The 15,272-nt window shown below is 36.6% G+C and overlaps 1 protein-coding gene across 6 annotated transcripts in view; it reads left to right on the top strand.

The window, feature by feature from the left end:
• Positions 1-15,272, top strand: part of SNAP91 (synaptosomal-associated protein, 91kDa) — a 168,701-nt gene that overhangs the window by 43,701 nt on the left and 109,728 nt on the right. For 5 of the 6 annotated variants that reach the window (XM_011953483.1, XM_011953481.1, XM_011953480.1 and 2 more), the window contains exons 3-7: positions 885-1,027; positions 4,035-4,110; positions 4,845-4,947; positions 7,341-7,434; positions 9,541-9,652. In XM_011953483.1, coding sequence (XP_011808873.1) covers positions 885-1,027; positions 4,035-4,110; positions 4,845-4,947; positions 7,341-7,434; positions 9,541-9,652 — 528 coding nt within the window. The remainder of the gene's footprint in view (positions 1-884; positions 1,028-4,034; positions 4,111-4,844; positions 4,948-7,340; positions 7,435-9,540; positions 9,653-15,272) is intronic. The other variant, XM_011953482.1, reaches the window with a different exon arrangement.

Below are 15,272 nucleotides of genomic sequence, written 5' to 3'. Positions count from 1 at the left end.
AGAAGATCAAGACCATCCTGGCTAACACGGTGAAACCCTGTCTCTACTAAAGATACAAAATTTAGCTGGGCGTGGTGGTGGGCACCTGTAGTCCCGGGTACTCGGAAGGCTGAGGCAGGAGAATGGCATGAACCTAGGAGGCAGAGCTTGCAGTGAGCGGAGATCACGCCACTGCACTCCATCCTGGGTGACAGAATGAGACTCTGTCTCAAAAAAAAAATAAAAGAAAATACACCTGGACTCATAATATGTAGATGTGAACAGTGAATATGTTATAAAGGTTTACTCTCTTATAAACTCAGGTCAAATTATAGTAATTTAATGTATGCATGTTCTACGAAAGCTTACATGTGTGTAGAATTCTTTTCTCTTTTAATATTTGACCTCATTCTGCCACTCATGTGAAAAGTGTATTTACTAGCACCTTTCAAAGTTCAAATCCAAATGAGATATACTTTTAGCTATTAAGTTTGAAGAGTACATTTATGTTATTGCCTTCAAATGGCATATTGAATAAATGCCCACATTTGAGACATTGTGCTTATAGCAGTAACAAAGAAGATTAAATATATGAGGCTTAGCCTTCCTGGAGTTTATAATTTTAAAAATGGCATAAGTACCAGCAGACAGGTAAATTCAGAAGAGAGTACAGAATGAAATTAAGCAAAATATACTCAAGAATAAATAAATATATTGGGTAAATAATATATGTACATGTCCATGGGTAAAATATTACAGTTTAATTTTTTTAAATTTTGTTATCAGCTGTTATCAAAGTACTTTTGAGGTCATATTTTAGTAAACAGGTTTATATGTTCCAAGTTTGAAATGAATTTTTGTATATAATTGTTAATATCATTGATTAATATCTTCTATTTTCATAGATTTGATCCAGGCTACCAACGAGACCAATGTTAATATTCCTCAGATGGCCGACACTCTCTTTGAGCGGGCAACAAACAGTAGCTGGGTGGTTGTGTTTAAGGCTTTAGTGACAACACATCATCTCATGGTGCATGGAAATGAGGTAAACTAAGTAAACTTTTCACTTTTTTTGATGGAGGAAGGAGGCTTTTAGGAATAGCATGGTGATGATTTAAGGCTCTTTGAATTTTCACTAATTCAGAGAAAAAGAAAAGGAAATACACAGTTCCAGATCATCTAGAATACAAGTTTAATCTTCTCCTTAGTTATTTAACAAAAAATAAACTTTAAGCTAGACATTGTCTTAGAGATATGAAGTATAGGTATACCTCAGAGATATTGCAGGTTTGATTCCAGACCACTGCAAAAAAAACCCTTATATTGCAATAAAGTGAGTCACACAAATGTTTTGGTTTCCCAGTGCATGTAAAAGTTAATTTACACTTATACTGTACTCTAAGTGTACAATAGTATTATGTCTAAAAAAGTACATATCTTAATTTTAAAATCCTTTATTGCTAAAAAAATGATTATCAAATGATCATCTGAGCCTTCAGTGAGTTGTAATCTTTGCTGCTAGAAGGTCTTGCCCTGATGTTGATGGCTGCTGACTGATTAGGATGGTGGTTGCTGAAGTAACTGCAGAAATTTCTTAAATTAAGACAACAGTGAAGTTTGCCACATCAATTGACTCTTCCTTTTACAAAAGATTTCTCTGTAGCATTCAATGCCCTTTGATAGCATTTTATCTACAGCAGAACTTCTTTCAAAATTGGAGTTAATCTCTCAGACCTTGCTACTGCTTTATCAGCTGTTTATGTAATTTCTGTACCCTTTGTTGTTATTTTAACAATGTTCACAGTATCTTTACCAGGAGAAGATTTTATCTCAATAAACCACTTTCTTTCTCATCCATAAGAAGCAACTCCTCATCCATTCAAGTTTTATCAAGAGATTATAGCAATTCAGTCCCATCTTCAGGCTCCATGTCTAATTCTAGTTATCTTGCTATTTTCCCACACATCTGCAGTTACTTCCTCTACTGGTCTTGAATCCCTCGAAGTCATCCATAGGGGCTGAAATGCTCTTCTTCCAGATTCCTGCTAATGTTGGTAACTGCATGTCCTCCCATGAATCACAAATGTTTTAATGGCATCTAGAATGGTGAATCTTTTCTAGCAGGTTTTCAATTTACTTTGCTCACATCCATCAGAGGAATCACTATCTATAGTAGCTATAGCCTTACAAAATGTATTTCTTAAATAACAAGACTTGAAAGTAAAAATTACTCCTTGATTCATGGGCTGCACAATGAGTGTTGTGTTAGCAGTCATGAAAACAACATGCATCTCTCCGTACATCTCCATCAAAGCTCTTATGGTGACAAGGTGCATGTCAATGAGCAGTAATATTTTGAAAGGAATCTTTCTTTTCTGAGCAGTAAGTCTCAACAGTGGGCTTCGAATATTCAGTAAACCATTCTGTAAACAGATGTGCTGTCATCCAGGCTTTGTTGTTCCATTTATAGAGCACGGGCAGAGTAGGTTTAGTGTAATTCTTAAGGACCCTAGATTTTCAGAATGGTAAATCAGCCTTGACCTCCACTTCATGTCATCAGCTACCTTAGCCCCTAACAAGAGAGTCAGGCTGTCTTTTGAAGTTTTGAAGTCAGGTACTATATTCTCCTTTCTAGAAAAGAAAGTTCTAGATGGCATCTTCTTCCAATAGAAGGCTGCTTTGCTTACATTGAAAATCTGTTTCGTGTAGCCACCTTCATGAATTATCTCAGCTAGATCTTCTGGATAACTTGCTACAGCTTCTTCATTAGCACTTCCTGCTTCACCTTGTACTTTTATATTGTGGAGATGACTTCTTTGCTTCATGAACTAACCTCTGCTAGCATCAAACTTTCCTTCTGCAGTTTCCTCACCTTTCTCAGCCTTCCTAGAATTGAAAAAAAGTTGGGGCCTTGCTCTGAATTAGGCTTTGGCTTAAGGGAATGTTGTAGCTGGTTTGATCTTTTATCCAAACCACTCAAACATTCTCCGTATCAGCAAGAAAGCTATTTCACTTTCTTATCATTTGTGTGTTCACTAAGGTAGCACTTTTAATTTTCTTCAAGACTTCTCCTTTATATTTACAACTTGACTAACTGGCTGTACAGGAGAGCTAGCTTTTGGCCTTTCTCAGCTTTCGACATGCCACTCTCACTAAGCTTAATCACTTCTAGCTCTTGCGTTAAAGTGAGAGATGTGTGACTCTTCCTTTCACTTGAATATCTAGAGATCATTGTAGGGTTATTAGTTGGCTTAATTTCAATATTGTTGTATCTCAGAGAATAAGGAGGCCTGAGGAGAGGGAGAAAGTCAGGGAAACAACCAGCGGTGGTGCAGTCAGAACATACGCAACATTTACTGATTAAGTTTGCCATTATTTATGGGCACAGTTTGTGGCACCTCAAAACAATTACATTAGTAACATCAAAGATCACTGATGACAGATCACCAAAACAGATATAATAATGAAAAAGTTTGAAATATTGTGGGAATTACCAAAATGTGACACAAAGTGAGCAGTGATAGACTGGCTTATCCCTGGGTTGCCACAAATCTTCAATTTGCAAAAAGTGCAATAAAAATAAAGCTCAATAAAATGAGACATGCCTGTGTTAAAATTATAGGTTCAAGAGATGGATATATCATGTAAACCTATTTTTAAGCAAAAATGTTAGAAGAAAGAACAATAGAATTATTTTTCCCATAGGAAAGATTCCTTTGAATCTTTGAGTGAAAATTGCATTCATAAGATGTTTATTTTGGAAAACACTGATAAAATTAAAATTACCAATTTTATGTAGGATGCCTACTGAATCCTAATAAATTGTAGTATTTCCATTATGTGCAGAAATGAAAGATCATACAATTTAATTCTAATTCACAAAGCTTTTTTTCCTCTCAGAGACATTCAGCATTCAAGGAAACTTTATAACTGAGCAAAAGAGATCACAATGAGAATTTGTCAAAAAAAAAAAAAAATCCCTTTAGTATCAGAAATTGTTTAAAGGTATGATTTAAGCATATGTGTATTTAATTCTAATTTTTGTTTTTCAGAGATTTATTCAGTATTTGGCTTCTAGAAATACACTATTCAATCTCAGCAATTTTTTGGACAAAAGTGGATCCCATGGTGAGAATAATTGTATTTTATAATCTTTTGCCAATGCTTTGATTTTTGAAGTGAGACTATTAATCCAAAATCATTGCAACTGATAGCTTCATTGAATATTTAAGAATGTAAAAATAATTATATTTAAATATAGCTTTAAAATATTTATAGACAACTCAGCATATAAAATATATATAAAGTTTATTTTGGGGATTTTTACCACACGTTTACCTTTAAAAGTAACAGTGGGTGTGCTAGACCCACGGTTGTTTTTTATGAAGGTACAGGAGACAATGAAATAAACGATGCCTTCTCAATTAAAAAAAATGATTCCAGTCTTAAATAAATTTTTTGTGTGGATTAATAGGGTTTGAACTGCATTCATTTGTTCATTGATCATATTCACTGTTTATCTGTTATGTGTAAAGCAAGCACATCAAGCAAATGGAACATTATCAGATGGCTGCATGAATTAAATCTGAAACTGGCTATTATTTGAAAAATGAACAAAAATTCAAGGAAAATTTAAAAACATATTATGTACTGGAATGGTGGAATAAGTAATTGAGTCATCCTGGAATGCCTCATGTCAAAAGTATTTTTGCCAAGAAGCAGGATTTTAAATGGGGTCTGACACAGTTATTGACCCTATCCTAGGACTATCACCATTTAGAGAGTAAAAAAAATAGTAGTATGCAAAGCACAGTTGAAGGTGTTTTATTAATTCGTTTTATTTCTTCTTTCCACTCCCCCAGGTTATGATATGTCTACCTTCATAAGGCGCTATAGTAGATATTTGAATGAAAAGGCTTTTTCTTACAGACAGATGGCCTTTGATTTTGCCAGGGTGAAGAAAGGGTATGTTTTTGTCTTTCTTATATTTATTAGAGGAGAATAAGTCCTTGAGGCATACTTGATTTATTTTAACTAAGCTTAAATGCCAGCTAATTTTCTTGAAGGCCCAGTTTACAATAACCTAAAAAAAGAAACTCAATAAATAATATTGTAGGAGTTAGCCTTGAAGTTGCAATATGCATTATTTTATTTATATCTTCATGCAAAAAACTCTGATTTGCTTCTCAGTTTATATGCTATCACATTTTTTTCTTCTCTCTAACCCCAGGACAAATTATGTAACATTTTATTTGTTAAAATTAACTCAAAATTTTTAAACATGTATGTACCTTCAAATAATTTACGAAGTAGGGAAGTAAGACAAGATTCACTTAAAAGTATAGTGACTGTAGGTGACAATAGCAATTTGACCTGGCACAGTGATACCTGTAATCCCCGTACTTTGGGAGGCCAACCTGGGAGGATCATTTGAGCTCAGGAGTTAAAGAACAGCCTGGGCAATGGAGGAGTTAAAGACCAGCCTGGGCAATGTAGTGATACTTTCTCTCTACTAAAAATCAAACAAATTAGGTGTGGTGGTGCATGCCTATAGTACCAGCTGTTCGGGAGGCTAAGGCAGGAGGATTGCTTGATCCCAGGAGACTGAGGCTACAGTGAGCTACGTTTGTGCCACTGCACTCTACCTCGGCAACCCTGTCTCTAAGACCCTGTGTCTAAAAAAAAGAAAAAAAAAAAAAAAGATGGAAAATAGACAATAGCTATATGAATGTTTTTTGATTGAGGTGAATCTGAACTTTGATCTGTTTTTGAGGGATAGTATCATCCTAGAAAACACGTACATAAACACACACACCATAATCAAACTAATTGTTAATACTACCAATTAAGAAAACCTCATTGAAACAGAAACACTTGAATTTTATCTATAATTACCATTTATTTCCCTCTAAATAGATGTATAAATCTAGTCAGAAGCATTCAGCCACATATTTGTGCATATCTTATATCTGTTCCTCATTTGAAATAATGCAAGGTACTAGAGCAGCTTTAATATTTTAGTCTCAAGAATCCACACAAAAAGATGTAACTTTATTTTTGCAATGGCTAACCTAACCTTAGTTTTGGGCTACTTTTTTTTACCATAGTGGTGAAAAACATCAACTTGCATATTGAAAATAATTTATTGTAGATGAATACTTTATTATAGTAGGTGTTTTCCTTCACCCTCTTCTCACGAGAGATGATTCTAGCTCATATGCCTTCCTCTAACTTCTTACATGGCACCGCGCAACCATTGCTGATGTTCCCAGCTGCATTGTGACCTCTACAATAGGTCCATGGCCTTCCTAGAAACTTCTGCCCACCTGTATGAACACATGTGGACACTTCGGGTTGCTTTCTCCACTGTTGGTCTGGGAGAGACCCTGAAAGTTGTACTGCTGCTCCTCAACCATCACCATCACTGGATACAAGGGCTTGCTAAGAGACCTGAAGGTGGAGATGGGGCAGTGCACCCTCTGACATCAGCATTAACCTTCAATCTCATTTTCCGTAGCTAAACTCTTACCTTTGTTTGGGAAAAGTGTTCTTATCAGCATGCATTTGTCTTCCCTTGATGGTTAATAGCATAAACCCTGTATTCCAAGTCATATACGTTTTATAAACCTCTCAGACATGTTTTCTCTTTCTCAAAAAAAGAAAAAAACCTAGCTTTTTAGAAAGTTTATTTTTTTGGGCAAAGTGGCTCATGGCTATAGTCTCAGCACTTTGGTAGATCATGGAGGGAGGACTGTGAGGTCAGGAGTTCAAGACCAGCCTGGGCAACATAGTGAGATTCCCATCCCTACCAAAACAAATTTTTTAAAAATTAACCGGATGTGGTGGCATGCATCTGTAGTTCCAGCTACTCATGAGGCTGAGGCAGGAGAATCACTTGTGCCCAGGAGTTTGAGATTACAGTGAGCTATGATCATGCCGTTGCACTCCAGTTTGGGTGACAGAGGGAGACTATCTCAAAAAAAAAAAGAAAAAAAGAAAAAAAAGAAAAAGAAAAAGAAAGAGAAGAAAACATACTTTTCAACACTATTACTTTTATTACAGAGTTAGAAAAATCCATTCCGAAATGCAACTTGCCTCTTTTATCCAGACCACATTGCTTTCTTCCTAAGGACAGTACAGATAGAAAATAAACAAGCATTGCCTGTGCAGTGGAATAAGAATAGATAATAGATAGGGGGAGGAAACGACTACAACCTTGTAATGCCTCAAATTGATTCCACAGGATTAATAAGGAAACGGGGTGGTATGGGGGAACAGCTTAGAACAATGCATATGGTCTTGAATTGTCCATATCCAATGAAATTGTATCTTTTTTTTTTTTTTTTTTTTTACTGTAGGGCTGATGGTGTAATGAGGACAATGGCTCCTGAAAAGCTACTAAAGAGTATGCCAATACTGCAGGGACAAATTGATGCACTACTTGAATTTGATGTATGTATCTCACTAGAAAATGTTTCTTACACAATCAATGTTATCTTTCATTTGAAGATGGGCTACAGGTAAATCCAAAGATTTCCTTGGGAAGCAACTGTAGATCTTCTTCATTTAGATGAATACTTAGTTCAGGCTGTTAAGCTCGGTAAGGATTATTTAGGTTCCCCCTGATTTTTCTAAGGAGTTTACCAGGTGTTTACATGCGTCAAGGAAAAATATGAATGGTACATTCTTGGAACTTCATGTTCTGAGTAGGATAGTAGCTTCCTATTGTACTTGACAGGATGAAGTATCTCCAAGATGTGCCTTCAGGCAGCTAAATAACTTGACCTGCTGTTAGAAATATTTTATTTTATTTTATTTTTGAGATGGAGTCTCATTCTGTCACCCAGGCTGAAGTGCAGTGGCGCAATCTCCGCTCACTGCAAGCTCCGCCTGTCGGGTTCACACCATTCTACTGCATCAGCCTCCTAAGCAGCTGGTACTATAGGCACCCTCCATCACGCCTGGCCAATTTTCTGTATTTTCAGTAGAGATGGCATCTCACTGTGCTAGCCAGGATGGTCTCGATCTCCTTACCTCATGATCTGCCTGCCTTGGCCTCCCAAAGTTCTGGGATTACAGGCATGAGCCACCACGCCTGGCCTAGAAACCATTTTATGCGGATTGCTTAAATCACACTATCCACCAAAGAATTGTGTTTAATCTTAGATAAATTAGTGAATTGTTTCATTGTCAGTATCCTGGTTATGATATTGTACTATAGTTTTATAGGATGTTACCACTAGGATAAACTGGGTAAATGGTATATGGGATATTTCTGTGTTCCTTCTTACACTGCATGTAAATTTAGAGTTATCTTAAAATAAAAAAATTAATTTTGAAGAGTCTTGAGGCCGGGCATGGCTCACACCTCTTATCCCAAACTTTGGGAGGCCAAGGCGGGCAGATCACTTGAGGTCAGGAGTTTGAGAACAGCCTGGCCAACATGGTGAAACCCTGTCTCTACTAAAAATACCGAAAAAAAAAAAAAATTAGCCAGGTGTGGTGGTGCATGCCTGTAATCCTAGCTACTTGGGAGGCTGAGGTGAGAGGATCGCTTGAACCTGGGAGGCGGAGGTAGCAGTAGTGAACTGAGATCATGCCACTGCACTCCAGTCTGGACAACAGAGTGAGACCCTGTCTCAAAAAAAAAAAAAAAAAATCTGAAATCTGATTCATGAAAATAAAATATTTTGACATGTAGAGACATTCTTAACTCATATTGTTCAGCCTTTTTGTATTTTGGTAGTTGCCTACAACAAAGATTTTCCTCAAATTTTAGTAACTTAGTGTCTCTGTTACGATTGTATGGTTTAGTCTATAATTGGGTGCTAATCACAACACCTAACTCCTGTGAAATTTCGTAAAAGCAGCAAACCATCTTATTTTTTAACAGATTTTACAATAAAGACTTCACTAAGTATCTGTCGAATTGCCTTTTAACTTGTTTTTCTTTTTTTTCATTTATTTTTCTTTACTTTCCTTGCCCTTAGTAAGGGTTCTGTCTTGAAAGAGAAAGTCATAAAGGGAAAAATAAAAGGATTGAGGAATAGGGAGAAATTACACACCTTTGTGTTGATGATTATAGTAGTTTTGAATGGATGAACAGTTATGAGTCTCTAGAGTTATTTTAGAGGTAGCTGACTAAGGTATTCCCCATGCTTTTCTTCCACACTGAGTCATTGCAGGACCCTGGAGCCTGAATTCTTTCACAGAAACTATTAGATAGGAGAAGTGGAAGAAATGTAACATAACAGTAAAAGTAACAAAACACCAGATGTTCAAAAGTTAAATTTGAATAATCTATGGATTAATCTATATAAAGACATATATATATGCACATATATCTGTCTTTTAATTCATAAGACTAATTTCATTGATTTAAATTGAAGCAAAAACATATGTAGTCCATCTTTTGATATTGGTGGGGTTACTAAATGAATTGCCAACGTTTGTAGAATATTCATGAATTTCTTAGTAGTCATTCGAGACATTTTAATGTGATTCAAGAAAAATTAAGACTTGATATGCAGCTAATATTAATTTTTTCTGTTTTTCTAGGTGCATCCAAATGAACTAACAAATGGTGTCATAAATGCAGCATTTATGCTTCTTTTCAAAGATCTTATCAAACTTTTTGCTTGCTACAATGATGGTGTTATTAACTTACTCGGTAGGTGGAACAGCTGAAACATGTCTGGGCTGATGGGATACACGGTAAGATTGATGAATTCTGTGGGGTGAGTCTCTTGTCTCACTTCTTGGCAGGCAATATTGTGTGGAATACCATAATAGTGAGTAAGTCCACAGATGGTGATACTGGCAGAACTATGTGGGCAGAGATGGTAAATCCATATCTAGGATAACTGGGTGCTAATCATAATGTAGACAGATTGCTGCTAGCCACCCTAGTAAAAGGAATTAATCCTCAACCTCTTACTTGGTGGATGGCTGGTCTCCTTGGACTATTGTGTTATGATGAAAGCTCACTGTTGATCCAGGGTGTTGGCCAACTGAGGACTCAGCAGTAATGACAGGCATATAAGCCTTGGCGATGGGAAGCCTATGCTGTTTAGCCTATTCATGACCTCCATTCCTGATATCATGCCCACTTCCTATAGAGTTCTCTTAGTCCTCTGATTAGCAAGAGCCATTTTGTGGGATACGCCCTTTGGTTTTTATTCAAGTGGGATGAAGATAGTCTCATGCTCTCTATCCATTCTGAGAGGTACATCCATCACCTTTTCTCCAGACCTCCTTGTCACCAATCCTCCAGTTTTATTTTTTTCAAGTACCTTATCATCCAGGCCAACAGTTAGTTGCTACACATAATTTGGTGTAGTTCAACGTGTCTTACCATTTTTCCTTTTCCAAAAAGTAGAAAATTAGATAGATATATTTCTGGAAATTTGACTCACTGTGAAGATTTCTTTCTATGTCAAAGCCATCCCTTTGTGGGATATTATTCAGCTTTTCACTTCCAGGTGGTGCCAACATGAGGAACCATCTCTAAACCAAATTTGAATGTTTTCTTCCTCAGTCAGCTGGTGATAGGGAACTCCTCCAGAGTCCATGGGTATAATCTGAGGAAGAAATGGGAAAGACAAAGATGCCCTGAGAATATGAGCCATCTGTTCATACAATCTACCTGCTTATTCACAGCCTACTTGAGGCTTGTCTCTTATAGACTACTTCTTTTGATAATGGAGTATGCTTGCACTTGTTCAACTTTATTGTTTGGTACGTTAGATAACACCCACTTTAGGTCTGATGATCACTTGATGTTCTTTGATCAAAATTTAAGTCTCTAAAAGTAAAAGGTAGGTAAAAATAAACCAAGGTAAACTGAGATAAAAGTTAACCAAGAGCTGTTTTCCAAAGGAGATTAGCTACTGTTTGAAGAAGACATGGCTCTACTCTAAAGCACTGGAGGCCTGTATTGGAGTGTACCAAAGGCACTCTACAGCATTTGAATCTGCTGTACATGCTTCGAGTACCTTTAGATCTGCTGAAACAGAGCCCCACGTGGCATCAGTTTGGAGAAGTTGCAGAGTCTTCCCTTAATCTGGGCCTGACTCATATGTGACACTATACCGAATGCTTTGCAGCACATACACATGTCCTCTATGTCGCCACCAAAGCAGCATAGCAGACTTCTGCCCCTTTTTGGTTACAAAGAGTGCAAGGTACAACATTTCTCTTTTACATGGAAGGAATTTCTCTGAAATGCGCAGACTTCGGGGCCCTTAGAAACTTCATTGAGGTGGCTGGTCTCTGAATTTTCATGGATTCTGTCTCCCATACTGTGACATGCATGTGACTTATCAAGGCAGCTAAGATACCTTCAGTTCTTGCCCACTACATACATTCAGCCTTATGTCATCGAAATGATATCCTATGGGAGTATGACAGCCAAAGAGGTTGATATCCCTGAAATAAGACAGTGAGGCTTTAATGGCATCTCTGCTAGATGACAGAAAACTGCTTCCAGCGGTTTCTGCTTATTGAGGTAGAGATAAAAGCATTACCTAGTTCTGTAACTACCTATGAGGTACCAGGAGCTGTGTTGATTTTCTTCTGGTAAATGAGGATGTATCTGGAAACCTGCACATTAGCAGTTATCACCTGATTAAGTTTATAATCTACTGTTAACCTCTCAAATACATACATCTTTTCATAAAACAAATATGCAAGTATACTGAGGATGTGATGGAATTTCTACCCCTGTATCTTTGCAGAAATCAGAAAAACAGTGCAGATTCTGCTAGTTTTAAAGTATATCTACTCAAACTATGCATTCAGAAAACTGAGGATATAACCACAGATAGTTTTGTGCAGTCACTGGATCTAATTTCCTTTTATAACTTAATCCCCATAAAGCCTCCACTCAGACAGCTAGAACATATAGTGACATTATGGGTCCCCAAGGAGTAGAATGAGCTTAGAGTCAGTGTCCCTGAAAAGTCTGGGTAGATAAATCTGACTTCTGGTTTCTGGTTCCACATGGAAGGAGCTTAGAAGTCACAACTTTGTCCTAAAAATAAGTACAAAACTGAACAGACTGAAAAATCAATAGCTCTTCTGGGATCCACAAGAGAGGTGAAGACATAGGGAAAATCTCTGCCCCCAAGATTGGGGAGACAGGCAAATACAAGGAGTCATGGATTACTGGAACAGAGACTCATGAATGGAAACTGCCATAGGAACTAGTGTTGAAGTAGGAAGATTTGAACTGTAATTGATGAATTGTTGGAGGCTCCATGTGGCCAAGTCTGAGAGTTAAAAACTCCTAGGGAACCCCGTTATAGGGAGCACCACTTTTGTTTTACCTCCAGGAGCTGAACTAGGCTCCTATAGTAAATATTAGGGAAAAATCTGCTTGTGCTTCCAGAATGGAGAGAAGAAAAGGAACCATTTTGAAATACACCAGAGCACTCTTATTCTTAAGAAGGAGGAACTACTTAACCAGAGCCTCACCTGATGTGCTGAGATTTAATCAGAGCCTAACTGGACAAGTGCCCAACTCTAGCCCACTACATCTATCTTGTCCAAGAGGGAAAACCAAGAAGCATTTGTGAAGTTCACAATCCAGAGGCATAGACTCACTAAAAAGTGAGACCTAAACACAGGACTGTGGAACACTTGACCTCCCCACACCGTAACACCACATTAATAAAGACCCATTTACAGCAGTTCCTTTTACTTCGTACATCATGTACAGCTATCGAGAAAAAATTACAAGTCATAGTAAATGACAAAAAAACATTCAAAAAGACAAAGCAAGCATCAGAACCTGACATGGCAGGAATGAAGGAATGATCAGACTGGGAATTTAAAGCAATTATGATTAATAGGCTCAGGGCTCCAATGGCTAAAATAGGCAGCATGCAAAAACAGATAGGCAATGTAAGCAGAGAGATGGAAATCCTAAAAAAGAACTAAAAAGAAGTACTAGAGATCAAAACCACGGTGGGATTATTAGCAAACAGGACATGGCTGCGGAAATAATTTTTAAGCTTGCAGACAAATCAATAGAAACCTCCAAAACTACAGAGCAAAGAGAACAAGACTAAAAACAAAACAAAAACGTCAGAACAGAATAAGACTGTGGGACAACACAAACAACTAAAAACAAAACAAAACGTCACGACAACAACAAAAGGTGTCATATATGTATAATGGAATACCAGAATGAAAAGAGAGAAAGGAATGAAATATTTGAAATAATAATGACAGAGAATTTTCCCAAATTTATGTCAGACATCAAACCACATATCCAGGAAGCTCAGAGAACACCAAGTAGAATAAATGCCCCCAAAACTACCTTGAGGCATATAATTTTCAAACTATTGAAAATCAAAGATGAAGAAATAAATTATGAAAAAGCCAGAGGGAAAAATCACTTTGTCTATGGAGGAGAAAAAAATAAGAATTATGTGTGACTTCACCTCACAAACCATGCAAACAAGAAGGGAATGGAGTGAAATGTTCAGTGTTGAGACAACCCACTTAACTTAGAATTCTTTACCATGTGAAATAGTCCTTTAAAAGTGAAAGATAAATAAAGACTTTCTCAGTCAAACACAACTGGAAAGAATTTATTGCCAGTAGATCTGCATTTGCAAAAAATGCTGAAAGAAGTTCTGTAGGGAGAAGGAAAATCATATGGGTCAGAAACTTGGGTCTACATAAAGAAAGGAAGAATATCAAAAGAAGAGTGAGTGAAGGTAAAACTTTTATTTCCCTTATTCTTAGTTGTTCTGACAGACAACAGTTTGTTCAAAATAATAATAGCAATAATATATGTTTATGTATTTATATAAAGTATATACATATATGCTTATATATAGGTGAAATGAATGACAGCAATAATACAAGGGATAGTAGGGAGGAATTTGGATGTTTTGTTATTGTAAGATACACTATCAGTGAAGCACTATGGTGTCATTTGAAAGTGGCCATGGATTAGTTGTAAATGTACATAGCAAACTCTATGGCGACCACTAAAAAAGTAAAAAAGAAGTGTAATTGATATGCTAAGAAAGGAGAGAAAACGGAATCTTATAAAATGCTCATTTAAAACCACAAAGGGTAGAAAAAGAGTGGAAGACAAAAATAGTAACAAAAAACAAAGGCAGCAAATAGAAAATAGTAACAAATATGGTAGATACTAATCCAACTATACCAAAAATCACTTTAACTTCAGTAGTCTAAATGCATCAATTAAGACAGAGATTACCAGAGTAGATCTAAAAACAAGACCCAACTATAGGTTGTCTATAGGAAATCAACTTTAAATATAAAGACACACATAAATTAAGAGTAGAGAGATGGAGAAAAATATACCGTGCTAACACTAATCAAAATAAAGCAAGAGTAGTTATATTAATTTCCAGACATGGCAGACTTCAAAGCAAGGACAGTTATCAAAGATAAAGAAGGACATTACATAATGATAAAGGGGTCAATTTTTCAAACAGACGCAACAGTCCTTAATGTGTATGCACCTAACAGCAGACAATCAACAAGTATGTGTGGCAAAAACTGCTAGAACTGCAAGGAGAAATAGATAAATCTACTGGTAGAGTTGGATCTTCAACATCCCTCTATCAGTAATGGACAGATTCAGCAGGCAGAAAATCAGTAGGGATGAAGGTGAACTCAACAATACCATTAACTGGATATAATGGACATATATCCATATGGACTACTGATCTAAAAACAGAAGAATGCACATTCTTCTCAATCTTACATGGAACATTCACCAATAGAGACCACAATTTGAACCATAAAATGATTCTTGACAAATTTAAACTAATAGAAATCATACAACCATCTGCTCTCAGACCACAGTGGAATTAAACTAAAAATAATAACAAAAATAACTGGAACATCTCAAAATAGGTGGAGATTAAACACACTTCTAAATAACACATGAGTCAAAGAAGAAAGCTCAAGAGAAATCTAAGAATATTTTGAACTGAATGACACTGAAAATATACCTTATCAAAATGTGTAGGGTGAATTGAAAGCAGTGCTTATAGGGAAACTTATAGTATTGGATGCATACACTAGAAGAAAGATCTAAAATCAGTCACCTAAGCTTCCACCTTGGGAAACAAGAAAAAGAAGAGAAAATTATTCAAAGTAAATGGAAGAAAAGAAATAGTAAGAATTAGAATGTAGGGGCGGAGCAAGATGGCCGAATAGGAACAGCTCCTGTCTCCAACTCCCAGCGCGAAGGACACAGAAGACCGGTGATTTCTGCATTTTCAACTGAGGTACTGGGGTCA

Source organism: Colobus angolensis, unplaced genomic scaffold (genome assembly GCF_000951035.1).
Source record: "Colobus angolensis palliatus isolate OR3802 unplaced genomic scaffold, Cang.pa_1.0 Scaffold362, whole genome shotgun sequence".
Taxonomy (NCBI): Eukaryota; Metazoa; Chordata; class Mammalia; order Primates; family Cercopithecidae; genus Colobus; species Colobus angolensis.
Note: the sequence above shows the minus strand (reverse complement) of the source record. Positions and strands in the feature narration are given on the sequence as shown.